The sequence below is a fragment of the Etheostoma cragini genome, chromosome 9 (genome assembly GCF_013103735.1).
Source record: "Etheostoma cragini isolate CJK2018 chromosome 9, CSU_Ecrag_1.0, whole genome shotgun sequence".
Taxonomy (NCBI): domain Eukaryota; kingdom Metazoa; phylum Chordata; class Actinopteri; order Perciformes; family Percidae; genus Etheostoma; species Etheostoma cragini.
The window spans coordinates 4,209,802-4,237,563 of NC_048415.1; the positions used below are offsets into that span (position 1 = coordinate 4,209,802).

General features: G+C 38.9%; 1 protein-coding gene across 2 annotated transcripts in view; it reads right to left on the bottom strand.

Annotated features, from left to right (window-relative positions):
* bcar3 (BCAR3 adaptor protein, NSP family member) overlaps window positions 1–27,762 on the bottom strand; it is a 67,564-nt gene that overhangs the window by 38,025 nt on the left and 1,777 nt on the right. The window contains exons 3-4 of one of the 2 annotated variants that reach the window (XM_034880667.1): window positions 20,708–20,859; window positions 16,040–16,154 (exon numbers count right to left, since the gene is read on the bottom strand). In XM_034880667.1, coding sequence (XP_034736558.1) covers window positions 16,040–16,154; window positions 20,708–20,797 — 205 coding nt within the window. In that variant the 5' untranslated portion in view covers window positions 20,798–20,859. Of the gene's footprint in view, window positions 1–6,085; window positions 6,273–16,039; window positions 16,155–20,707; window positions 20,860–27,762 lie in introns of those variants that run through there. The other variant, XM_034880668.1, reaches the window with a different exon arrangement.

Genomic DNA, 27,762 nt, shown 5'->3' on the forward strand with positions numbered 1-27,762 from the left:
ATCGAAGAGTGACAGGCTCTACAGGAGGATCTACTGTCCAAGTTTTGTCCAACAGTTCTCAATAGCAGAATGTGGAAAGGGAAAACAACAGATTAACTAAAGAAATGAACAAACTGACGTGACATATCTGTAATTCTGTGCAAAAAGGTTTTTGGTGGAAAACGGCACGGTAACACAGTTACTAGTGCACATTATAATAGACGTGGTGTTGTTGAACAGCCAAAACACACTGTCTATTTGTGAATTGAAAGTGGTGTTTCTTTCTCTTACGAATTATTGTTGTCTGAGTACGGACACAGAGAGCACATTAAACAGTCAAAACCTTTATGTTTTATTTTGTACTTTACAGATTGTTAATGTGCTACTTCAGCCGGTAATGTTTGTCGTTTCAGATTAACTTCAGAGACCTGCTATAAATAAATAACTCTGAGGACACTCAGAGAGTGCAGACTTCTGCCAAAGCATGCCCTATTTCACAATGTTAATAAAGTGGGAATATTTTTTCAAGTTGGCAACTTTATTATTATATTATTATAATAATTTTTTCAATTATTCCGGCACCGCATGAATGGAACCCAAATGCCTTTTCCTACAATGTTAACAAAAGTGAAAAATAATTTGTGAATATGCCCCACAATTCGGATCTACTCCAAAATGTAATGGGTTCTTCCTTGGCCCATGTTACACTCCTTCGCCATGTAAAAATCGGGTAAGTAGTTTTTCCATAATCTTGCTAACAGACAAACAAACTAAAGCCAAACTAAAGTAAGAAAATATAACCACCTTGGTGGCGGTAGTAAGAGGCGCATAAGCTTTGGAGCTTAGTGAATGGAGGAAACCTGGAATAAATAGAGAAAACAAAACCATACTTTAGCAGGGGGTCTGAGTCAACAGCTTGTGATGATGAATATCAATCAAAATGCAAATACATGTTAAGGGAAAGGAACGGCTGGCAAGCGCAGTACTTTTCATCGGGACAAGTAAAGTTAATACACACACATTAAATGTAAAAAAGTCCTGCTTAGGCATGCTGGGTCAGAATGTGGATTCCTCTAAGGGGTAGAACGATTACAGGAGGAGGAACTATTATAAGACCCTAAGGGATGGTCAGCTCCTTGCTGTGTGTGTGTGTGTGTGTGTGTGTGTGTGTGTGTATTTGTGTGACCCTGGCCATCTGCCAGACACACACCCTCCCTGCAGAGGAGAAAGGACTGAGTGAAAACACAGACACACAGCACTTACACATATGAATACTCAATTAGTATTAACAGTCAATTAATCTTCTAAATAAATTATTCATACTGAGAGCTATAGGAAGTAATGGAGTGAAGTTGTGAAAATTTCAGTCATCCTCCCATCTATCTATCTTCTCTCTCTATAGTACCCATCATTGCCTTCTGAACTATTTTATTTTATAACATTTTCATCCATCTTTCCCTCTTGTCTTTCAATCTTGTGCCCCCACCCCCCACACAGATATCGCCTCCCTCCTTCTGTCTGTCCATCATGATGTCAGGTCTTCCTTTCCTTCTCTCTTTCCTTTGTCCTTCCACCTCTCTCAATAAAAGACTTTGCTCTCTTTCTCTCTCTCCATGCTTTATCCTCTCCTGCCTACAGCTGTTCAGCCACGGGCTACATCACCCTGCATCTCACACACGGACACGCACACACACACAACAAGATAGCACCATCATTTCCTACACTACCATTTACCAAAAAGTAAGAAGATGGTAGAGTTTAGCCCTGCTCAGGTTAGTTTCTACAGCGAGTTAACTGGTAACCTAGTGTTACAAAACATTCAACAGTTTAAGTCTTTTTCTCTCAGATTCTGTAAATGTACAAATAAATTTAGCAAGTACAGTTTGTTTTGTTCCAAATTACAATGACAAAGAGTTTTTGCATTTGCCCCAGAGAAACTGGCACAAAACCCTCACAAACAAACCTAAACTACTTCAAGTTGTTTTCTGCTGTCATAACATGAACCTATAATGACATCTCTCCATCATTCCACTGACTCCAATGTTTGAGGGACATGGAGGTTAACCTGATAATCAGACTGAATTGCTGTTTCTACTTCATTATTCAGCCTCACATTGTGTCCATTTTAATGAATTCCTTTTTAGGCTGAATAATTTTGAGTTGATTAGTTACTGATGTTGCACCGATGGTAACGGCTGCTAGAAACAAAACTTAACGTGTGTTATGTTGATAAAAAAACTTAACGATAATGGAGTTCCTATTTTTGTAAACTGATGTACAAAAACTTTTATTAGCTGCTTTGATGCCATTATTGTGGTGTTTTTTCTGTCAACATTTTAGCTCACTCTGTTCTTCAACTGCAGCCCGACCGGATCGACTGACGATCTGTAATGAAGATATATGTGCTTCATACAGGATATCATTAAAGGAAAACTGTCAAATAAAGATTTACAGTGGGAAAATACTCCTCTTACACCTGGCAACCAATCTTCATTGACCTTGGTATGAAAGACAAAATACTCTGAACTTAGGGTTTGCATTGTCACCAACACTAGTGAAGGCCTTGGGTTGGGAACATCAGCACACACTCACACAAACACACAAGGCCTTGGGTGGGAAACAAGCACAGATTAACAGGAAGAGGAAATGGCAGTATAAACATTTAGACAGCAGGCAGCTCATTAGTAAGGATCATTGGCATAAAACAAGTATCTCTATTTCTGCTTCCCTTCCTCCTTTTCCCTATCACCCTCACTCTTTCTATAGTTCTGTCTCAAATGGTTGGACAAAACTTTCCTCCTACGTTAAGATTAATCAATTGTTTTGGTAGTAAACCTTGTTCCTCTATGTGCTTTGTTGTTTGCCGTTAATCCACTGAAGTAGTAATTTTAAAAGCTGCTTGGTCCTTAAGGTGATCCAACAGGTCCCATTTAATTCACTAGCACCATGACTACTGTGCATGTTAGGAAATTCCGATATGACTGAAAGAATCTTAAAAGGTCCTCTGGTTTACATAATACAAGATGCATTCTTCATGATAATGTTATTTAGAAATGAAATGGAGTTAAAACAGAAGCTGTCACATGTTTCACTACTGGTCTTTTATTAAATATACTCTCAATGGGGAGGACAACATGAATATCCACATGTTTTGGAAATGAGGGGTTTCCTCTAGCTTAAGTGTCTTCCTGCATGCACACATGCGCATGCACACACACACACACACACACACACACACACACTAATGCATTAGCAAAACCACCCCTGGCCAGAAGTGAACAATGGGAACAACTGTCACATGACCGCTGTTTAGAGCCAGTCTTTGTTAAAGAGAGCAAGAGAGAGAGAGAGAGAGAGAGAGAGAGAGAGAGAGAGAGAGGGAAGGATAAGGAGAGAGAGAGAGGTGTCCTGCTGCACTCTTGAGTGTGTGGGCCCAGCAGTGGTGCAAATCCTACAGCAGTAGCTGCAACATAATACGTCTGAATCTCTCTCTCACACACCACCTACCCTCAGTCTGTGTGGGCTGTTTTCATATAGTATATCTACAGTAAAACGTAAAGATGGACAGTGTGAGAAACGTACAGCCACGGATCACAATGAGTCAGTCAGTCAGTCAGTCACTCACTCACACAGAGAAGCAGTCAGCTGAGTCAGACAGTGGTGGAATAAGTATCTAGTTCTCTAATTAAGTAAAAACAGCAACAGTATCATGTTTTTAGACTGCTCTTTTTCCCCTTCTCTTGTTCTCTCCCTGCATCATCATCTCTTCCCTACAGCTGTTCGGCCACCGGCTACATCACCTTGAATCCCAAAGAGAAAGTGGGAGCGCTAGCATTTCCATAACTACTAATTACCAAGGAATAAAAAAGAAAAGCTCTTTTTATTCAAAGTTAATTTGTTGTCAGTTAAGCCATGTCCAGATTAGTGGTAACTTGGGTGGAAGTATGAGTATTGGTTACACTTGGCTTTTCAATGCTTTTTCATGAACATGCCAGGACGCATCAACTGTCAAGTCTGTATTCTACAAGATCGAGCTAAACCACATGGCTAGGTGGCCTGGCCTCGGATCACAAAGGTGGCGTTGAAAAGTCAAGTGTTACCACGGCCACAGCTATGCATAAAATGTCTCTGACCAACCAATTCATTGCTAAAAATATAAAATGACATGCTAAATTGACATGTTATGACATAGATACTAACTTGTGTTTATGTTACTCACCAGGCAAGTGTGTCAGTCTTAACACCTAACATGCAGATAAAACAAAACTTGGTACCTAAAGGAAAAGTTTAACTTTTTGGGAGAAATGCTTACATGCGTTCTTGCAGAGAAATACGGATTAACAAACAGGACATGGTAATACAATATGTATGCTTTAGAGGTGCTGGAAGGTGCATTTTATTTTTTTTAACCAGATTATCTTTTTCTCCATGTTTCCAGTTATTACGCTAAGCTTAGATACCGTCTCCTGTCTTATCTAGCATACAGACATGAGAATGGAATCCAGCTATCTATCTATTCATCTGTCTATCTATCTATCTATCTATCTATCTTTGATGATAAAAGCAAAGGAGTGCATTTCCCAGTAAAGTTTAACTATTCCATTAACAAAAACAAATTGCAGATTTCAGCTTTAAAGTGCCAAAAGTAAATGCACTAATGCAACTATTATCCATTACAATAACTATCCATTATTGATGTTAATGATGAAGCAGCTGGAGCTGGCAAAGTCTAACTACTTTATCCAGTATACCACTGGATGGTTTAATCTGCATTCTATTCAACGCATTTTTCATATGTTTTGTGTATGTAAAATCTTTGTCTTTGGTAACTGGTACCTACATGGGCATCAGGGAAAGGTAGTAGAGTGAAAAGTACAACATTTTTATTTCCTGAAATGTAGCCAAGTTTAAAGCACAAGGTGGTACTGCTTTAGTTAAAAAGCAGTATTCAAAACTATACTCAAGTAAAGTCCTTGAAAAATACTTTTCAGATTTTATTTTTTGACCTCTGCAGTCTGTCAGTCCGTCAGATGTTGTGAAGACTACAAGTCACATAGTATTGATGGCTGGCTGGAATACCAACCACCTCATGCTACAGGAGCAAGTAACACAGCACAACATACACATAACTGTCACTGCAGGTACATGTCAATCACGGGGTTAAAGCTGAGCTCAATGAATCCCACACAGACACATATCAGGAATAATTAAAGGTTAATTCTCATTAGCTCGATTCAACACCACTACAGGGTTCAGACTTGAAACTGTCTAATGTCTGAAAAAGCCTGCTGCATGTATGCGTTTTTCTGCACAAAACATTTACACTACACACACACACACACACACACAGATGCACACATATGTATGTCTGCCTCTGTCACCATATCATGGATGGCTTGCTTTTTAAAGATGTGTTCCCATAACTGAAAGGTCAGAGTTTAAATCGGAGCGGCAGCCGTTCAACCTGTCATAGGGTTTCTGAGAAGGACAGATGTTTGATCAGAGCCTCACGCGGTTTTGTCTTAAGTCGCAAATTTAAAAAATCATACCTGTCATTTATCATATCATTGTGGTTAGACTGAGAAAAATGAACGTCTTGAAATATTGAAGCCGTAACTTAAACAAGCAATCTCAAACTTACTTTAAAACAAGTAAACAAGAAAAAAAACTTCATGAAAAATCTTGATGTTATCTGTCATAATCCATGTAATTATTTCCTTCTGGGGTTTCCACAGTTAGCACCACCAATTCCAGCAACCACGGTTACACCCAGAGCCTTGGGAAGGCAACGTATTGCTCAAAAGGTCCCTAAGCAAATCTAACTCACTTGCAAGCTATAAACAATTTAACTAAAGAGAGAGAGAGTGACAGCTGTGTGGCAAAGAGAAGGCACAGGAGTGTGGAGAATATACAGCAGCCGCAGAAAGAGAAAAAAATAAAATTTTCTATTTTTAACTTGTTTAAATTATGAAAAGTCAAAAAACTGAGACATACAAAAATGCATCCAGAGGAGATGACCATCACCAACTACACACACACACATTCCTACACACAGCTACTGTATATGGATGCACACTCACATAAACACAGATTTTTGTATTCCTACCTGTCAGTGTGACCTCTTCTTCTTTCCCACGATCTTTGCTCCTACTTATCTTTTAGTTTTATATAATTCTATTAAAAAGTATTCCCGCTCATAGTTGGTTTAGAATGAGTGAGTTGCTGACTAGCTGACCGGCTGGAAGACTATACACTCACGCTCCTTCAGACAGGCAACAACAAGTAGCGCTACACACAATCAGAAGCCCAGCCCTCCTCTTTCTCTCTCTGGGGAGTGATTTGCGAGCACCCAGCCCCTCCTCTTGCTCCACTGTGTTTGGGAGGAGTTTTCTTTCTCTTTTTTTTAGCTGAGTTGTCTCTTGCATCCCCCTACCCCCTTCAACTCCTAAACAAAACTGCCCTCTTCTCCTCAACTTCCTCCTCCTCCTCCTCCTTCTCCTCCTCCTCCTCCTCCTCCTCCTCCTCCTCCTCCTCCTCCTCCTCCTCCTCCGTGTTCCCTGCACAGCCTCATATTTCATGCACCAAGACTTTTTGTTTGGGACCTCTTACACCAACACCACCAACTGGTCGTACTTAGAAAAGATTTAGATGTGACCTAATGTTGCTATTTGCAGGGAGGGGATAAAAAAGAAAAAACGTGATCTTTGCATGGTTGCGACATGACTTGTGTTTAACTACTTGACTCAGTGTTGGCAGACACATAAATCTGCTCAGCCTCACAGTTTAAAATTGACTTGATTGTTTTTATAACACAGCTTTCAGATGTGGAGGGAATGCTGGCAAAAATCCCTACATTTCATCTTTAGCTCTACTTTTGTCATTACATCAGGTATGAGGTCATGTTGAGTGTACGAGTGTGTGTTTTTGTGTGTGTGAGTGCTGACTGGCCCTCAGGACAACACTCTCTCCTGCCTTTGTCCTCCTGTTCCTCTGTATTGTCTAGAGTTGATAACACCCAGACACGTGCATGTGTGTGTGCGGGTTTCCTTACAGACAATGTAAGAAGGCCATCCTGTCGCTATGGAAGCCGAGATGATCAGTAGGCCCGCATTGGATGGAAGGCCACACACACACACACATACACACACACACACACACACACACACACATGTAGGTGTTTTGATCTTGAGCTATTCACACTACATTTGTTAAGATTGGGAAAGCAGCTGAAGTGCATGAGGGCCAAAAGATTTGGATTTCTTAAAACCTTATTATTCTTTAGTTTTAGATGGATAGATAAAATCGCCCACTTCATTGTCTGAAATTTGGCACCACAGCAACATCATAACAAAATTCAGTCGAGACAGGTCACACATTAACAATAACAACACAAAAAACATCTATTAAATGTTAAACATCTATTAGATTTTGCATTGTGACTTTCTGGTTCAACTCGCAGCGGTTGTGAATGTCCATTCAGTTTTGCAATACCATGAATTTTAAGTACAGTTATTTCAGGTATGGTTACTTTTTAATTTAATTTTCGAATGACTACGGGAAAGACCACTTCTAGTAGTAGTGAAGCAGAGTCATAGAATCTCTAGCAACATGATCTAAACAGAAAACTTCTACATCACTTGGACACTGTATGAAACTGCATGATGAAATAATTGGTTCAGTAATATGGTTAAACATTAGGTTTGGATACAATCGGTGTTGTAACTTGTCAGACCACTCCTTCTTCCTGCCTTCCTGTCACAGATCACATCAGTAACCTTGGCAAGTAATACGTAATCATAAGCCACGGAAAGGAACAACAAAACTGTGAAAATGAAACACATACTGTTAAAATATTTTTTTTTAATCAAATGTCATTGTTTTATGCCAGTGGGGGTTAAGACACCCAAGACTTTCAGTAAAGTATCCAAGATGGCACAAGAAATTATAAAAACAAAATTCTGCCAGACAAATTTTGTTTGTTTTGGAAATCTTTTTTTGTGTGTAAAATACAATACAGCACAGTTCTCTTCCCACAACTTAAACATATTGAATACTGAGAAGGGAAAATCACGCTCTTAAACAACAGTCATAGACAACAAAGCTTGGGAAGCAGTGTTAAAATCTCTACTTTAATAGTCACATTTAAGCATTTATTTCCCCCTTTTCATCACATACAGTGCAGAAGAGGTCCACGAACTAAAACTCTTCATTAAAAGAAGGCAGAGACACTAATAACTCTAAAGGACATACTAGGGCTGCAACTAGCAATTATTTTCATTGTCGAGTAATCTGTTGATTATTTTCTCAATTAGTTGGTCTCGATTAGCTCGATCTATAAAAATGTCAAAACATGGTGAAAAATGTGGATCAGTGTTTCCCAAACGTCCTCAAATGTCTTGTTTTGTCTAAAACTCAAAGATATTCAGTTTACTGTCACAGAGGAGAGAAGAAACTAGAAAATGTTCACATTTAAGAAGCTGGGATCTGAGAGTGAGAATTTTTTGTTGAAAAAATTACTCAAACCGATTAATCGATTATCAAAATAGATAGCGATCAATTTAATTGTCAACTTATAAATTTGGTTGACAACTAATTTATTCATTGTTGCACCTCTTTTTCATACTACTAACAAACTAAAAGACATGTGGTCAATTAAATCCATGCAATATGAAAAGGTCCTGGGGCATTAGGTAATGGTGATATGATCATTGAATACACACGTTTATAGTCTGTTCACAACACCCTGTTCACAACACTGTGAGCAGGAAACACAGGCTGGTTGTCAAAGCCAAGCTAAGAAGTTGCTCCTGGACTCCAGTAGAGATGGAGGGATAGTTTGGAAGTAAAAAGATCCAGCTTAAGCTGAATTTCACTTCTTTACCTCTTTTTATCTCAGTACTATTTTACACAGGCTTGGGATAACTCTCTGCATGTTTCTGTGTGTGAGGGTGTTATTTTCAGGAAGGTGTACAGTGAGTTGGGGGGAGGGGGGGTAACCTGCAATCATCTCCTGAATCCCCTAAACTTCCCAAACAATGAGGGTGTGAGGGGGGTGTCGTTAGGCTCAGCCGAGCAGAAATGTAATCCTTAACTGATACTGTATGTGTCTTTGTGATGAAATATCCTATCAGAAAGCAGAAAGGAGTTTAGTGATAGGTGATAGCTGCATACACAAACAGTAACAAGTATATATTAAATATCTGTTTAGTATTAGAGAAAGAAGTCATTTTTTTCTGTTGAAGAACTAACAGTTCACAAAAGAAAGCACAGATGCACATACTTATTTTTGGACTGATTAAAGTAGCTTTACACCATAGAGTGAGTTTGGACAAGACATCTTTTTCTCACAGGGGGCTACCTAATTGTCCTGATTATCTTAATGCAACTTCAGCTGCTAGGAAAATGTATAGGATTTTTAGCATTTGTTCAGAATCATGCATTAGCCATTAGATACCCAAGTGACAATCTATGAGAAGGCAGAGAAGAATGCCCTAATGCAATGCTCAGTAGCATTTCCTCCACTGGCACTTACAGCAGTATTTTTAGACGTTTTGAACTGCGTACAGACTTAACTGTACTGCCCAGGAAGCCAGCAACATCAAGGCTTAATCTTCCCCTTTAGAAAAGTCTACAGATCAAAAATATTTACTATAATGCAAATGTTGAATGAGTTTGGAGAATGCCACACCATTACAGTCATTTCCCGCACTTCCTGTTAATATTAGTCCTCAGGCCAAGCCCTGCTTCGGCACATTGGCACTCAGGCAGCACATCATGTTGGCACAAGGCCTCGCTGAGTCACTCATGTCCAAACAATGACCACCAACCCTCAGGGCACCAGTGTTTCTCAAACCTATTAACTAGTAGGAGTAGCTTCCCCACCCGCTGCAGATGCCACCTGCACATTTTGGATTTAAGCAATACTAATTTATTACATGGTATTGGCAAACATTTGTTTTTTCTTTTGTTTTGGTTCCTTTCGGTGTAGAGATTTGTGGTATTCCTGGAACTCCTCCCTAGGAAGATATGAATTGTGCAAGGAACATTCTCTTCCAGATTTCATCCTCTCCTCCTCCTTTCTCTCTCTTCTCTCTCCCCTCATTCCATCCACTCCTTGTCTCCCTCTTCCCTCCCCTCTGTTCCTCTCCTCCCCTCACTTTATAGATCTGTATATACAAATACTTATGTTTCTGTGTGTGTTTCTGATCACATAACTGTGAAGAGTAAACAGTTCAGGGTTGCGGCCACTCCTCATTCCTCCAGTTGCAGCCTCTGGGCCTTACGATAAAAAAGTGATTGGTTCAAATTTGTTTGTTCAGGTGGAAATCTACAAGTTTTCTCATGATTTATGGAAGCTTCTACGTAATGCAAATCTGTAAATGTTGCAGCATGCAGTGGCCTAAAGCGATTGTAAAGAAGTACTATAAAAGCTGGGTGGTTCTCTTCTAGTAATGTAATCACTTTAATGTCTTTATGAGGGATCATGTACAACATTACACATACATGATCCAATTTTTGTATTTATGATGAATACAACAAAACTGACAGCAGATCAGATTTTCTTGCTTGTACAAAACCAGAGAAAGGACAGAGTTGGTAATTTCTTCAAATGCCTACACCAACATTTAATTGTATCGACAAAACTTATAATGGCTCTAAGAATGATGACTGCTGTCTTTTGGAGGCAATGGCAAAGGTAGCGTGATGTTGCAATAGCATAACCTCAATTATAGTTACTAAGTTATTAGCTAAAACTGTCGCAGTCTAACTCTAACCACGTTTATATTAAAGAGTTTAGGCTTGATAACAAAAAACTCCGCTCTGTATAATGCCGTACAGTTCATCAGCACAACAACCTGCATCTAAATCGTATTACCTTCATGAAATTAGGATTTATTGAGAGCTAGGCGTGCCTAATAAACTGGACACTGAGCGAAGATGTTGTGATGTGCTACCCAACAACACCAAGACACCTCTCATTACATTGCATACCCGTGCTTGAAGCCATAACCATTAAATAAATTTTACAAAATTAAAAACCCAGGTTGGAGACAGCCCAAAAATACAGTGAAATACAGTCAGTTGCAAATAGACACATCTTTAGCTACATTCCTCAAGACTTTGTAAAAGAGAAAATAGCCTCCACAATGTCCCAACTTAATTTCTTTCTCAAGTATTTCTGTTTTTTGGATGTTCCTATCTTGGACCAGCCTAATTCTGGGAACTGGATCTTCCCTGTTTTGCCAAACGCGAGATATAGCTGTTGTTACTGACACACGCAGACAGACAGAGGAACATGTTTATAGTACACTTAGTATTAACTTGAGGTCATGTTGATAAGTTTATCACCTTCACATGAGAGATTATCCTGGTTCTGTCTGTACTCCTTGGTAGGATGTAACAGTTATTTAATATTTAAAGGCTGTGGACTTTAAAAAAAAACTCTAAATACTCATTTAGAGGGGAACTTTAAATCTGTTTTTATGGATATTGTCAGTGTTACATGAAATGTGACCCACTAGCATGGAACTGGTGCAGCTCATTTTTCAGTTGTTGAGCACAGTCAAAGGAAAATGCTGACAGCGCAAGCTTGTATTTGATGTAATTTGATGTGGGCACTCGCTTTACATACTGGAGAAGCAGAATACTTTGCTCACAATGTCTTAAATCGTTACCCTCGAAGAAAAATACAGCTTCCTCCTCTAAGTTGTAAATCACACTGCATTTTGTGCTACTGATGAATGAACTGTGTTTTATTTTTATATTCCCTAGAAAATGATATCTTAGAACATATTCAGGTGTCGTAACATCTATTTATCATAAAAATACCGTTCAGCCTATAGATCTTGTGAAGAATGTGGTCTGTATAGACCTCGGAGGTTGTGGAAGACTACAGACAACAAAATAACAAAACAGCTGGTAAAGACTGAAGACATGAGCCTGATTTGAACAATGGCATCTTAAACATCATGGTGTTATAAGTCTTGGTGGCTGAAGAGTACTTTAGCTTTATAACAACTGACAAACCAAATAGCAGAACAGAGAAGAACTAAACAGAAAACAACAGTAGTAGCAGGTCTAAATCTCAAATCTGATCTGGCCCAAAGTATGTTGGGAGAATGAGTGAATAAATCTCTGCCCTCTGTCAGCAACTTCTGTAGTGATCAGAACACTGAACCTCCTGCTCACTGGCAGTCAGTTGAAAGCTACTGTATGAATGTGTGTAATTGTCAGTGTGAATGCTCTATATTTGGTTCACAAACTAACTTAACTCCCAACTGACTGCTGTAAGTATTCTGTGACTATGGCAACATCACTGTCCAACAGCAGAAACACAAACAAGCACACAAAGTGTCTGCATGAACACCTGCTCTCTCTCTCCCACTCTCTCTCTCTCACACACACACGCACGCACGCATGCACACGTTGAACTTGTGTCAACCCATGTTTAGCATGGCCTAGCATAGCAGTATGTTGTCTGTGTGTGTTCTAGTATTCACATTACTCACTTCCTCAGCTCACATAGTCCAGCAAGAGAGAAAACCGATCTGACCCTTGGGCAAAACAGCTGGTATACCTCAGTCAGTGTAACAAGTACAAGTGTAAAAGAGAAGTTTCCAGGAGGAGCTACGCATTGAAAATGAGATGCTAAATACTGTGTTTCTGTGAATTAATACAAATTGCAAGGGGCTGGAAGAAGTTCAAGATGCTATCCTTAAAATGTGGTAATCATTTCACTAAGGTTGTGGTTGTAGCTGCTGCCGTGGTCCTGCTCGACGCCATGCTACGCCCTGCATTGCTTCAACTATTATTTCTAGGCATGGTTCTTTTATCTTTATCATTACTGTAAATGCCACTTTTGATCATACCAACTGTTATAATTATTATAAATCATATTTCTGTTTATCAGTTTGTGTCTCTGTGTCATTCCATTTAAAAGCATCATACATGCAAAGTTGTTATTTTCTTTTAAACTATTTTCAACAAGAAATTAAAAATTGGAATACAGCTATGATTTCAGTTATTCTTTTAAACATGAACATCCACAGACAACAGAGTAGCCACAGCAACAACTGTAACTAAACAAACTGTAACCTCAAACCCAAAAGGCTTGAAATATGTGAGAAATGAATGAGCGCGTATGTGTTTTACTGATGCCTCGTACTGTACTTCACCCTCTAATTGATCTAAATGGAGCATCTCTACTTCTCTGCTGCATTTTAAGTCATGCCAACAAGGAAAGTACCTGGCACATGCATACGTACACAGATTCTTATTCTTGCCACGTAATCATATACTGTAGCCAAAAAACAGTTCTATGATGAAATTAATATGTGCCTGGACGCAGTGTGTGAGTGTGCATGTGTTTTATCCTGAAGGTGCTCTCACTGGAATGCTCTTATCTGGGTCAAATGTTGAGTTGGCACTTTCGGAGGATGCTGCGTGCGCGCGTGCGTGCGTGCGTGAGTGCGTGTGTCTGAAGGATACCATTAGCTGAACAAATCTGGCCTTTGTGGTAATGATAGGGGTGGCAGGCTGCCAGGCAGACAGATAATACCACAGTAGTTGGGGACTGAGCGATTTCAACTAGAGGCTGTTTTACCTCAGCAACAGTCCTCAACCTACAGGTTAGGGCTTCACTAGCGGCCACACAGAGAACTCAGGAATGTGACAATGTAATATAAAGGGCAAATCTGTGAAGTCCTTATCTCTTCTATTTCTATTTTCTTTGGCATGCACATTTTCTGTGTTTGTTCCTCAAAGCCACTGTGCTAACTGTTTAGTTTTTTTCTGTTGATCAAGCGTTAGTTTACTCAATACTCATTTCATCTTTAAAGATTTTACATTCATGGTTGTCAGAGGTTGAATCCCAATGACTTGATGATCACCTGGCTTTTCACTTAGCACCACCTGCAGGCCAAACATTTCACTTTCCACATGCTTACTGTATGCATTTTGAAATAGAAGTTTAATTTAATTTTGTATGTCTTTTTGTACTTCTAAACACTTGGACATTGACTTTCCATAGAGATGCCACACAAGGATAGCGAGAAATTAGTACAGAGGCGATCTAAACCTTTAGGGTCACAAACTCAGACTTTGAAGACTAAAAAAGAAAATCATAGCTATAGAAAATTATTTTAAAAAGTTGCTAGATAAATTATCATGCATATGAAGTGTGTAATGCAACAGTAGACCATAAACCTTCCCTTCTAAGCCTGTTCTTTTCGTATCTTTTCCTATCATAAGACAATATTTCTTATTATTACTTCATACAGAGCCTTTTAATTAATATATCTTGCAATTATGACTTGTTTGACTGACAATATATCACATATAAAATGTTCTTGGCTGCTTTATAAAATTGTGTTCTTGAGACTAGCAGCTTTGTGAAACTGGTTTATATTTTAGGCGGGTTTAAGGTTATGAGCATCATAATCTGTTTATCAACCACTATAATAAAACATGGCATAGTGTTGATTTCACAGACTACATAGGCTTTTCTTCTCTCATACATGTTGCATATATATAGATATACACACACACACAGTATATATATATTTCTAACGGTTTCTTTTACAATTTTAACTTTTGTGTTTTGAAATCATCTGATTTTAGACTTTCATAATTTTCATCACATCTTAGACATATGTCTCAGTGTTTGGTGGGGGGTTTGAACATCAAAAAGTAACATTACCTGAAAACAGTGTGTAGTTTCCTTTTAGCATCTCATATCAAACTTTCACTTTCACATCACACTATGACCACCACTACAGTCAGAAACATTGTGCAAAAAATATAAACAACAATGTTATCTGCCTATCTGCTAATGTTAGCTAATGTTAGCAGATAGGCTACACACACTTTAACAACAAAACTTAGAGGGAACATTATGTCTTTAATTACAACTTTATGACTTTTCATAAACAGCTGCCATATTTCTTATACCATGGCGGCAGAAATTTCACCAGGGCAGGCCGCCACGGTAAATTCCACATTGAGGAAACACTGAACCTACAGAACCTAAAAGATGGGCAACAAAATTCAATTTGCAAAAAACTTAATTTCTGCCAAACACAGCACTGAAAATAAAAAAATGTCTTATACTTACTGCAGCTGGAGGTCGGACACTCTTTTCCAGATGGCTGGGTTTACTATGAGATACAATCCCTACTTCCTTTAACAACTTCTACATTTCTATTTAGCCAAGAGAACTTGGCCACACTGCAGTTGGGAAGAAGTGGGATACATTGATTTGGTTGCAAACTGAATTTTTTGCCTGTGCAATCAAACCACTTTAGATTTTGTTCCTAGTATATTTATGCCTTCAATTTGAGGTAAAGAGTTGCTGAGGTCAACAAGTAAAATATTCCTGTGTTATGTACTGTATCAGCTTCAGAAGTTTCACTGAAAGAATTTATTCACTTGGTATAAACTAGACTTAGGCACGCCTCAGTCACCAAGACAACAGTTAGATTTCACAGTATAATGCATGGGAAACCGGGAAAACAAAGCAGTAGTCACACACGCACATGCACACGCACAAACACACACACACACACACACACACACACACACACACACACACACACACACACACACACACACACACACACACACACACACACACACACACACACACACACACACACACACACACACACACACACACACACATTTCTAGAAGTGATTAAACTTAGCAGGAGTGCAAGCCTCAGCACTCTTCTCCTTATTTACGGATAGCTTGGAAAAAGGTTCACGTTAGTGTGTGTATATATGTGTGTGTGTGGAAAAGTATTGTTCTCCCCTAGACAACTCCCTCCCCACCACTGGACCCCCCAGGCATAAGCATGTCTTTACATGACACTATGCTATCCGTCTCTGTCTTTCTGTCTACTCTCTAGGTACAGAGGGAGAAAGACAGAGATGGAGACTCAAACACGGAGCCAGCCATTAACAACTTGATGGATCCGATAAGGAACGATAATGTTTGGTCACCTCCGTGTGTTTGTGTGTGTGTGTGTGTGTGTGTGTGAGAGACGATATGGTATGCGAGTACCTCTCCTCCTCTCTCGCTCCTGGAGGAGGCGTAGAGAAGTGAGAAGGTGCAGACGGTGGAGGTGATTGTGGACTCCGAGCTCTAAGAGGTCATACTCTGAGAGGTTGAGCAGGTCCTGGAAAACATAAAAACAGAAACATAAGGTGAAGTGATGGTGCTTTAGATGATAGCCTCTGAAGTTATGGGATATTTTAGATATTAACACTGACAGTAATGTTAAAGTATTGATCTATGTGATTTATCATCAGCACTTCAGTGTGCAGCTTTCTCCTCAACGTTTTTGGTTCTGCCTGTGTCGCTGGTGTCCTGGAAGTTTCTTGTACAACGGGAGAGGAATTTGTTGTAAGTGAGACCTTGTTGAAACAGAATAAAGACAGGCTGCAAACTGAATCAAGGTTTGGTCTTCGGTGAAGGTTTAATTGTTTTCTGCGCAGAGGACAATCAAATGACAAGGTAAGTCTTCACAATGCCCACACCAGCTACAGAGTAGCAGTAAAGTAGTTTCCTGCCTTATAACCCGTTCCCCCAGAGAAAAACATACCATGTTTGGATATACAGTCTAATCTTAGCATAACAGTACATCTTCACAGGCAATCAAGTTGGAGCTGTTAACAGTAAAACATGACAAACATGGCTTGTGAACAAAAGTAATATATCTTGCAAACCAAAGAGATATTTATTTCCAGGAGTTGGTGATCAAAACCAGCGCTAAAACATAAAGACGTTCATTTTTCCTTCTAGCATTCAAAAGCTGCTTGATACAGATTTATGATTGAATTGAAGAAATAAAGTACAGATTTTATAGCTTTTTATGTTCTTTGGTCACAGTTGGAGTACTGTATATCAGATTAAAAACACCATGCCTACTGAACATAGATTGCCTTTCATGTCATGACAAATAAATGAGCCAAATAAAATGTGTCCGTAAACCCAGAGTACACCAAAATCAACATTCTAATCAATCTGTCTTTCCTTCTTTTATTTAGCATCAAAAAGGGTAGGATGTAATGATGTGGCAGTATGTGTGTGACTTCTCTGTGTTCCAGATTGACAGATTATTGGCACTGAGAAGAAGAGTATAATTTTAAACGTTTTGCTACGGCTATGTGTGAAGTGGCTCAATATACCACTTAAAGGACACACTTGCCTGCGTAAAATAAACAATAAATAAAAAACAAGTAGGGATGTTGAACCTTCAACACAGCTAATATGAAAAAGATTGTTGAGGTCGCCAGATACTAAGGAATAGCTTTCAGAACATAAGCATAAACAACTGGTCACAGGAGAATATACAGTTGTGCTTGGTAAAAACAACAGTTTTTGTTGTTGTTAGTGGCTCCAGCAGAGCAAGAGAAAAAATTGCTGAGACAACCTCCTATCTTCTAAAAGTGTGCCATCTCCTCCCCTCCTCCTGTTCCTGTCATTACAACATTGTCTTAAACACACACAAAAAAACCACCCTGCCACAACTTCAGCTATCACTATGGTACTAAGGTGAACGACCCAGTGACAGAGAGCCACAAAGTCTTTGAACCAGAACTCAACCACGTACAGTAATGGACAGCCACACACTCACACACACACACGCACGCACACGCACGCACGCACGCGCACACACACACACACACACACACACACACACACACACACACACACACACACACACACACACACACACACACAATGTATCATCACAGGACACTCCCGGCTCAAACCAAGGCCTTGTTGTTTTGGTTTCTCAACAATACGACCATTCTCTTCATCACAAACACAAGCTATTTAGACTAGTGGGCAGACCCATGAATATACACACACACGGACGGAAGGACACACACACACACACACAGGTCATTGCAGTCAACTTGCCTCAACAGCTCAGTAATGACAAGTTATTAGGTCAAAGAAGAAGACACTACATTAGTTATGTTGATGAAAAACAAGTAATGACAGCTTGTGTGTGGTGTGTGTGTGTGTGTGCGTGCGTGCCAGCGTGCATGCGTGTGTGTGTGCATGCACGTGTGTGTACATGCGTTCCTGCGTGTGTGTGTGTGTGTGCATGCGTGTGTGTGTGTACATGCGTTCCTGCGTGCGTGTGTGTGTACATGCGTTCCTCCGTGTGTGTGTGTGTGTGTGTGTGTGTGTGTGTGTGAGACGTGCTGGCATATCACAAGCCTAATCTATCTGAGAATCTATCTCCCCCTCCCTCTGTCGTTCTCGTCTCACTCTGTGTCCAACAGCAAGTTGACATGTTTTCTTTTTTCTTTCTTTTCCCCATCATGCAGAGCTGAACATCAATATGAACTCTCATACCAGTCCTCCGGAGAGTTGATACAGCAGTTGTGAATGTTGGTTTTGCTCTCATGACTGTTGTTTCAACGATGAAGGTAGCTTGTGAATGAGAAGCCCGAGCAGTGTGGTACAGACAGCGCTGGGCAATAAAGACATCAACATCAACATTTCTGAAAGTTTGTAAACTTGTATCCGCAGCTTAACAGAGCTTTTTTAGACTCCTTGTCCTCATTGTTATGGTTTTATGTCCTTATTTAATATCAGAATCAGAATCAGAAGAACTTTATTGATCCCCAAAGGGAAATTCTGTGTTACTGTTGCAAGAAGTACACAAATATCAGAGAAAAAATTTAAATAAAAAAAAAAAGGAATATACAATATGATTTTCTGTTTTCACACTATCATTGACAAAACAAAACTGTGCAGCATAAGGAAATGAAAAACATTTTTGTCACATTCACTTCATGTTTGCAAACTATATTGCTGTTTTTGAGCTGAGCGCTTCTTTTAATCATTGCTGTATATAATAATAAGTATAAATACAAATAAAATCATTTCACCATAGTGTAAAAACTAAAAGATTTCTCTTTGGACACTTTCTGTGCACGTAGCTGTTGGTAGTGTTGATGAGGTCGGCTGAGTTGGTATGTTGTGTCAAAGAAAAGAAGCGCTCATCCGCCTGGATGACTAGGAGGCACTGATCTGGATATTGTTGTTATAATATTTAGAGAAAGGTTAGCAACGCTGAGCAGAGCTCATTATGCTCCCTAAAACTGCAATTTCTCTGTACAGAGATGCTGGAGCGTTAGAGAAGTGCCAATAGCTCCAGTCATCAGCTTCATGCATTTATTTTAGATAAATTATAGAGACTTTCCTTTAAACTAAAGGAATTCCTTTCAGTGCACAGTCAAAGGTACTTTTGTAGATTCAAGCTCCCTAAGTTATTAATGTTTGAGATCAACCTAAATGCTATTAAAGTTAAACGAGACTAGAACAACACTTTCTTGTCCTTGTTTCTCTTTGTTTGCGCTGTATCTCTATCATTGCCCCTTTCAACTTCTTCTTCTTCATAAGCTTTCCCCATTACGCCTTCACTAATTACACCAATGCATTATAGATAAACATTAGCAGGAGATGGAATAATTCATGTCTTATTGGCTAATCAATCTCATCTCCAAGCCAATGACTAGTGTAACGTTCATATTGAAGTTGGCTAATGGTTGGATGTTAAAACAGCCCCCACATCACTGCCCATTGAGTCTAATGGGCCCGTGAGGAAGTTTTGTTTGGCTGCTGTGGGAATCACTTTTAATATGAACAGGTGGTTTTGATGGAATAGAAAGATTACACAACACAGTTTCATCAACCATATACTGAAATCCTCTTTTTAAACAGACATGTTAAAGGGTCAGTTCATCCAAATGACTAAAACATTGTTTTCCCCTTGCTCCTATTGACGTCTGGCCATTCAGATAGTGTCAGCTTTTTTGTGCTGAACTTTCACAGGAGGCATTTCTTTGGTAGAAAGTAATTCAGATGAAAATTATTCACAGCAATGCTTTTAGCACCACAAAAAAATTCCATTACAACTGATTTTATCGAGATCGAGGCAGACAACTTAAACGCAAGATATCTCAAAGCCCCAAACTACCTTTCTGTCTAGAAGCCTTTGGGGTTAAGGCTCTTTGTAATTAGAGTGAACTGACCACTTAGAATAGAGTTGAGTAGATCTTTATTGTCATTGTTTTCAACAACAAGCAGCTCTCGATATGAACGTTAAATCACAGACAAGCAGAAATATACAATTTATACAACAAAAATTAAAAATAATAACTAAATAGAGAATTAAAATAGTGAATGAACAAACACAATGAGGTGGCACTATGTACATAATGGTATTGCACTTCTAGTTTTTGGGGATTTATGGCACACAAGTCTTTCTAGAGGAAGTAGGGTTTGTGCTTTTGACTGCACTTTGGTATGATTAGTAATTAAGCGCTTAATCAACTCTCATTGTAAACAACTCAGACTCTGGTAGGGACTACTATACTTTGCTGATCCAGATGTTTGCAGAAGGTTTGGGGATCTGCTCTTGTTTATACAATGACAGGACCATAGTACGGTCTGTTGTATGGTATTGTACAGTGTCTGTACGGCTGCAGCATTGGTTAGTTGCCCTAGACAAATTTCACCACGATGTGGGACAATAAAGTTAATCTTGAATCTTGAACCTTGTATGTAGGTACATTGGTCTAATGCTGCCTCAAGAGTTTCCTCAGGAACAGGCAAGCCTGTTTTCAGTTATTTACTAAATAGTAATAATAAATATCTACTTGTGTATTATTGGTAGGTTTGTTGGTTTCTGCGTGTGTGTATTACCTCAACACCATCATATTCCTGTTCCAACGCTGGGCAGTATTGTGGCAGTCCCAGCTGGCTTAGCCATCGGGAGATAGACTGGTGCTTCATTGTGACACATATACACACACACGCAGACACACACACACTCTGTCACTCACACACTTTGGAACCTAAAACACAGAGATGGAATAGAAGAAACATTTAATTTAGATGACTGGTGGAACAAAAGAAACCACAACAAGTAATTAGAAATTGATGCCAAAGCTACAAATTGTGAAACTATCATTATTTAATCTCACACAAAAGTAGATGTAATGTAATTTAATTAAAAATGAGAGCCACACAAACTTAGATGACTCATCTTCTCTCTGCTCAGTTACCTATCACTAGTCATGGCTCTGGAATCTGCCTGTTTACTACTAGTTGGCTTTAGGAAAAGTACTACAAGACATTAGTGATACATATTCAAATCTTTTTCTGGGAGAAGGGCCTGTGAACTGCAAGCACACACAAGATATGGGAGGTTTCACAGAAAATATCTAGCCATTATTTGATACTTTTCGAGGTTGTTCCCAAACCACACTGTTCTCCAACAGCACCAGACTGCAGAACATATATGTAAAAAGACAAACATTTGTGAATTATATTGTAAAACTTAGTTTAATGAACTTAGTTGGAGTTTGATTTTATCATATTTGTGCTGTGACTTTTAACAAAAAGTAGACCTGTGCCTACTAATGACACTATTTAAAACCAAGTCATTTGAATTTAAAGCCAAGCACCCTTAAAAAAATAGCTAAAGATGTTAGTCAGATAGCTACTGGTACAGTCATTGAAAACTAAAAATGTACCATTTGAAATGCAGGTGAGGGAGATGGGGCAAAATGTTGTTAATTTCCTTTTTTCACAGGAAACTACAGATACTCCAATGCTGTCAACACCCATGGGTGATGATGTCTCAGTCTAAAGAAGAGGCTGATACTGAGCCTGAGAATAAAACTCGAATCTGCCACCAGTCAAAATAGAGCCACAAGATGTTAAAAGGAATGTGCAGCAACTGGATCCTGGGAATAAGAGCTGATATCATCCTAACACCCTCCTACCACAAATCACTTTTACCAACAAGCACTGGGCTGTCTACAGCAACATACTGTATGTGACCACAAGGTGATAAATGATTAATGATGACAGTGCTATATGTCAAGATAAATCTTGGTAAGAATATCTTCTGAGTTAAAACTGGCTCCCTTTTAGGAAGTGTCTAAAGTTGGCAAAATGTCTACAGCACTGTTTCTCTATTGAACCGGTTCCGAGCGGCCTACAGCTGGAAAGAGAGTCTGTTCACTCAGAGAACCAAGGTTACAACGTTATTGAGCGATATCTGCTGCAGACAGAAATTAGAATAGGACAGAACAGAACAGAAAATCAAGCCATTAGTGGTTACTGAGGATGTCCCGATCAGGTTTTTTGGTCCTGTTCCCGTGTTCTTTAATATCGGGAATCTGCTGATAGTGTGTTCCTCTCTTAAATAACCTAGGAAAAGTGCATAAGTCATTTATTATCATGACATAGATCTATATACATAACAATATATTTTCTGGAAAATCAATTTAGAAAACTGTTAATGGCAAAAAAACAGATGAGTTTGTTTTGGGCTAATCTAAGCAAATTAAATACCATTACACTGATGGTGCAATAATATCAAAATCAGTTCTACTCATTAGTTTTAAACATTGCCCATGATTGCCTTATACCAAAAGAGATATTAAAGGGATAGCTACCACAATATAAACCATATAGCAGATCAGGTGTCATGTTAACTAACACACGCCACACTGATCCCAACTGTTTCAGGCCATTTTATGCAATAACAATGCAGTAAAATCTACTTCTGTTTGAAAGACAGAAAGACAAAAAAGCCACAACCACCTTGTCAACTGATTTGGTTAAATTAGCATTACAGATTTTTGTTGATATTCTTCAGACCTGCTGACAGTCTGATGATTTTCCACCCTTACGAATAAAAAACAACAACTGTGAAATATATGTAAATAATCTTGTTCTGGAGCAATGGGAAACAAATTTCTATTGATGAAAACAAGAACAACTTTTCTCTACTCTATTTGAGTAACTGTGTGCTCTTGTCAGGTAGGGTCATTATTTGTGTGTTGTCAGTTTTTCCTGTGTACGATATGAGAGGCAGAGCAAACATGCATGTAGAGGGTTGAACTGTCATTATGTTTGATGCATGTGTGTTTGTTTCTGTGTGTGTGTGTGTGTGTGTGTGTGGTGACATGTCACTTGTGAAGACAAAACAAAAACCTTGTCAGGCAAAGAGGCTGTTATTGAGCATGTGCAGTAAAACCCCTACCCCACCCAATCACATTAAGTGATGTCACAGAGACGTACATGTAGTCACTGATTGCCACTAAAGGTTGTTAGACCCCAGGATAAATCTCAACACACACACACACACACACACACCCCGTTTTGCAGTCATATCAATCTAATCTATGAGCGTGTCATCATGTAGATTAGAGAAGAGGAGTCATTCATACAGTATATGGACTCCTGTCAGTGCCAAGCACCAGTTTAACCTAATGGAGAAATAGAGGGCGTACAGGAGAAAGAATAACCTCTGTGTCCCACCAGCAATGAGATAATACACAGTCTTCATTCATATCTGTACTCTTACATGATGCCAATGTTAGTGTGTTAAACAAATGATTTAACATGACTCCTAGCTGAATTCCCTTTTTCTGACAGCTCAGAAATGGCCGACATGGATAGTGGGAACCTCCTGTGCCATGGTATGTGTAATTTTGTATCACATTGTTGATATTTATCTCGATAATTTTCTGATTATTTGTTTCGCAATAAAATCAATTGAGAAACTAATAACCAGAAAAAAATGTCAAATTGAGTACAACTTTTTTTGTGATCAAGTTTTTATTTTAATTTTTTAATTCAAAAACATTGGAAACATTTACAAACAGTTACAAACAATACACTAGGACAAAGGACCGCGTCCCAGGCCAAATTGAGCAAAATTAAGCACTTGGCAAATCATGGTAATTTGTCAAATTTGTGCAATAATCACATAAAAATCCTATTTTACTATAAATAAAATATGCAATCTTTCTACCTTCATTCATTATGGGTTAATAAATGCTTTATACGCTCAATAACCTTTTTTTTTTTAAATGTTCTTCCCAGATTGTTTGTTTGTTTGTTTGTGTGTCACCTCATAGTAAAAGCATTGTTACTCATAGTTAGTGTGTTCAGCACACTACTTCACACACACATTTATGCACACACTCACGCATGGAGAGTCACTGGCATTGGTGTATCGGCTGTTTTATTATGATATGCCAGATACACATTATGCTGATGTCATCTCTTACCGCTCAGTTCATCCATCAACTTAAATCATCTTCTTAAAAAACACTGGATGTCATTTTGATGAAGAGCTTCAGTAACATGCCAAAAAAACTACTTTTAAAAAAAAATTACAGTGATAAATAGTAAAAATAGGTAATCAAAGCAACATAAATAATGATAATCATAATATAGTTGATGCGGACTTAAAAACTAAGCTGCATTAGATAAATAACAGAAATTAGCTCCAGCTGTATACCCTATGTACATTACATCTGTTGCATTGCATTGCAAAAATGTACCATTTTAAGTCTCTGTGCCGACAAAGTATTGAGAGTGGACTGGCAGCTTGAGAGGTGTCAGTTTGCCCCAAAGCCCTAAAATGCTCCACTATGTACTGAACTGCATGTGTGAGCTGTGGACTGTGTATAAAGAGGGGTTAGCATGAAATACCAGTCAATTGCCAATTACATGGACCTTGTGGATTGACAAATAAAGGTTTCTTTCTTTTCTTTTGTTTCTCATCTATATGGTCCCTGTTAAATAAACACATAAACCAAACGTGTAATTAACAAATGCTCACTTTTTGGTGGTGGAAATGCTTTCTTTGATGTAATGTTTCCAATGCCAATTTTAAAGGTTTCACAAAACCCTTTCTGAAGTAGAAACAAAATCCAACTACTGTCTCCCACAGATAGCAGCTACTGAGTTTCATTCAGGGAAATCATGAATAAATAGACACCAGCCCTTTCTGCCTCTTTTACCCCGTGGCAAAAAAAAAACTCACAAACCAGTAAATGTGAGCGCTCTCTGTGAAGTTTACAAGACATTTACATTTTAGTCACCTCTAACTGTTGCCAAATTGCCTGGTTTCACTTCCACCAATTTATAGAAAGGGAGATCACAGAGCATCTCCATTTGATTAACATAAAAATGTGCCATCAAGTCTTACAGTCTGAACTGGGGTAAAGTGAGAAATATGTGCAGCAAGAGGATGCCAATTAAACCTGCGTTGGCCACACCCTGTCTGTCCCAGTTTACTGCACGCAGATATCAGGACCTTTTACTGCATCTTTCAGCCAGATGATCCATGTAACAACTGAACTGCCTATTACAGACTATTGAACAGCTGTGTGTCATTTTAAAGTGTTGAGCTTTTTCCCTGATACTGTGAGCAGTTTTTCTCATAAACCTTCCAAAGGGCCCCACCAAGCTGGTTAATAAAACTCTTGAAAGATCACAGAACCTTTTCAAGACAAACAAATACATGTGAAGACGTGGAAGGAAAGCAGTTTAAGGATATGCTAGGAAAAAAGGGAAAACTATTTCCTTTGGGAAGGTCAGATTTTCTTTTCTGGATAAGAAACAAACACTGGCTATCCCCATAAGACAGGCAACTTAGTAGGGATGCCACCAACTGGCCAAAGCCAAAAGGTTTAACCATCATGTTTTTACAGCACTGGGATTTCTTCATTTTTGTTACAATGGAAGGACACGCTTATACGTGTTCCTAAAAGCTTGGAGAGGAAAAGGAAGAAGAGAAGAGGTAAGCACTGATGAGTAGAAAAGACATGAGCTCTGAGGAAAAGTATTCCCAGTAGAACCAGTGAACACATTCACTATACAGAAAACTGAACCGTACTCTTGTCCCATGAGGGACATTCTTCCGGTCCAGTCCGGTCCAAGCTTCCTCTCATCTCCTCTCCCTGTTGGTTTGACCTCAGCGGTTTCCCATGACCACATTTCTCTGGAGCACTGTCACAGTGCCATTTGCAATACTGATTATAAATGGACCCATCCCAGCATCTCACATACTAAGTGAACAGGCATAGCTATTTGACAAAAACTCACCAACTACTAAAGCAACTATGGCAAATATCAATATCAAGTCCAAAGCAGCCATGACAATGTTCCACTTACTCAGTTCTCTCTAATGCCTGTATTGGCTTGCCTTCTATAGTCCAAGGGCATCCGTTTTTGCCAATCACATTAGACTGACACAATCCAACCAATTGAATTAGGCTTCAAAAATAACATCAGCATCACCACCAAGGCAATTCCAGCTCCTGTTACCGAGCCAGGCAGCACAAGGTTTCAAATAAAGGACGCCACGGGCTGCAGAGAAGACGAGACATTTCCACTCAGTTACAATCTCAGGCAGCTACGCTAATAATCTAGGTGGCAGGTGAGGTTGCTTCCCATTTTTCCAATATAAGTAACAAAGACACAAAACAATAAAAGCAAACTCACCCCCACTGGAATTCATTGAGGTTTTCTGTAAAATCTCATCTTGTCTCATGAGCTGTGTGCCTCGTCACACCCCTACTTGGCACAAAGCTTAGTGTTGCAAAGCTTATCATAGACAAAGCAATATAATATCAATATTATACCTAACTCATGTGCAATCCAACAAAACCTATTTCTGTTGTTTAGTGTTCAGTGTACTGATTATCAGATGCTCCATGACCCAACTATCTCAGAGGTGTAGATTTAAACCTTCTGCAGAAGTGGAGTATCATTTTCTGGCTGTGGTTGTGAACATGTCTGAACTTAGCTGTCTGAATGTGTTTACCTGTAGGTCACAGTAACTACAGGAGCAGCTGAAATGTGACAGAGGAGCATATCTTAGTGAGGATCAGGTGAGACACTGAATAACTACTGTTTTCACAACAAGAAGGCAGTTCTCTTAGGACTGATGAAGAACATTTCCCCTTTGGTTATTTTCCTTTCTTTTAAACCTCCAAACTTTTCATTATTTGCCTCGTTTCCTAGCAAGTTTTCCTTTTCTAATCTTTTTTTCTTTAATGGTTTCCAATATTCTCCAATCATCTGCTCACTGCTTCTTCTTCACCATCTAACATCTCTCCTTGCCTCTGCATTTTTTGTTGCACATTTTTGTTTCCCCATCCTGTACATATTCAAATATTTGTTCTTTTTACTTTATTCAAAATATTATTTCATGTATATTGTATGTATGTATATTTTTCCTAGTATTTCCTTTATATTTATATTCTGTGCTTTGTGACTGATTTTGCTGCTGTAACATCGGAATTTCCCATTTTTCTTGGGATCAATAAACATCTATCTATCTATTTTTTCTACAGTTCTTCGTGGTGCGATTTATCTTTCTTTTCTGTCTCTCGTTAACCTCCATCTATCTTCCCTTTTTATATCTATCCATTTAGTATGCAATCTCTTTTCAGAGGGTTGAATAAAGAGTTAGAGCCACTTTACAGCTGTCTGCATTTGGTGCACATGTGAACTGAAAGTAAAGCGCTGCCATATCAAGCATGGCTGGGCTTGCAGCTAAGCAGCCACACAGCAGCAAACATCTTATTTGTGTGAAATGCTAGACGACTTTCACTGTCTGTGCTACAGGCAGAGGGGCTATTATCACACTGCACCACAATATCAGCAGCCTTCATTTGGTTTGGATCTGTGCCTCCAGGAGGTTTGTATTTCATTTGAAGTTTTTTTTCTGCTGCCAAACTGATTCAGTTTTTTTCCTGGAGGCTAATTTTTCTTGTTTTATTGGGTATTTAAATACAAGTATTTGTATTTCATTTACAAGCCCCGAGGGAAACATGGTAATACATGGCAGTGTCATTTAACCCCATAAAATTATACATGTTCCAGTCAAAATTCATCTTCTGTACTTTGACCGTGAAGGAATATAGTCTCATATTACTTCAATC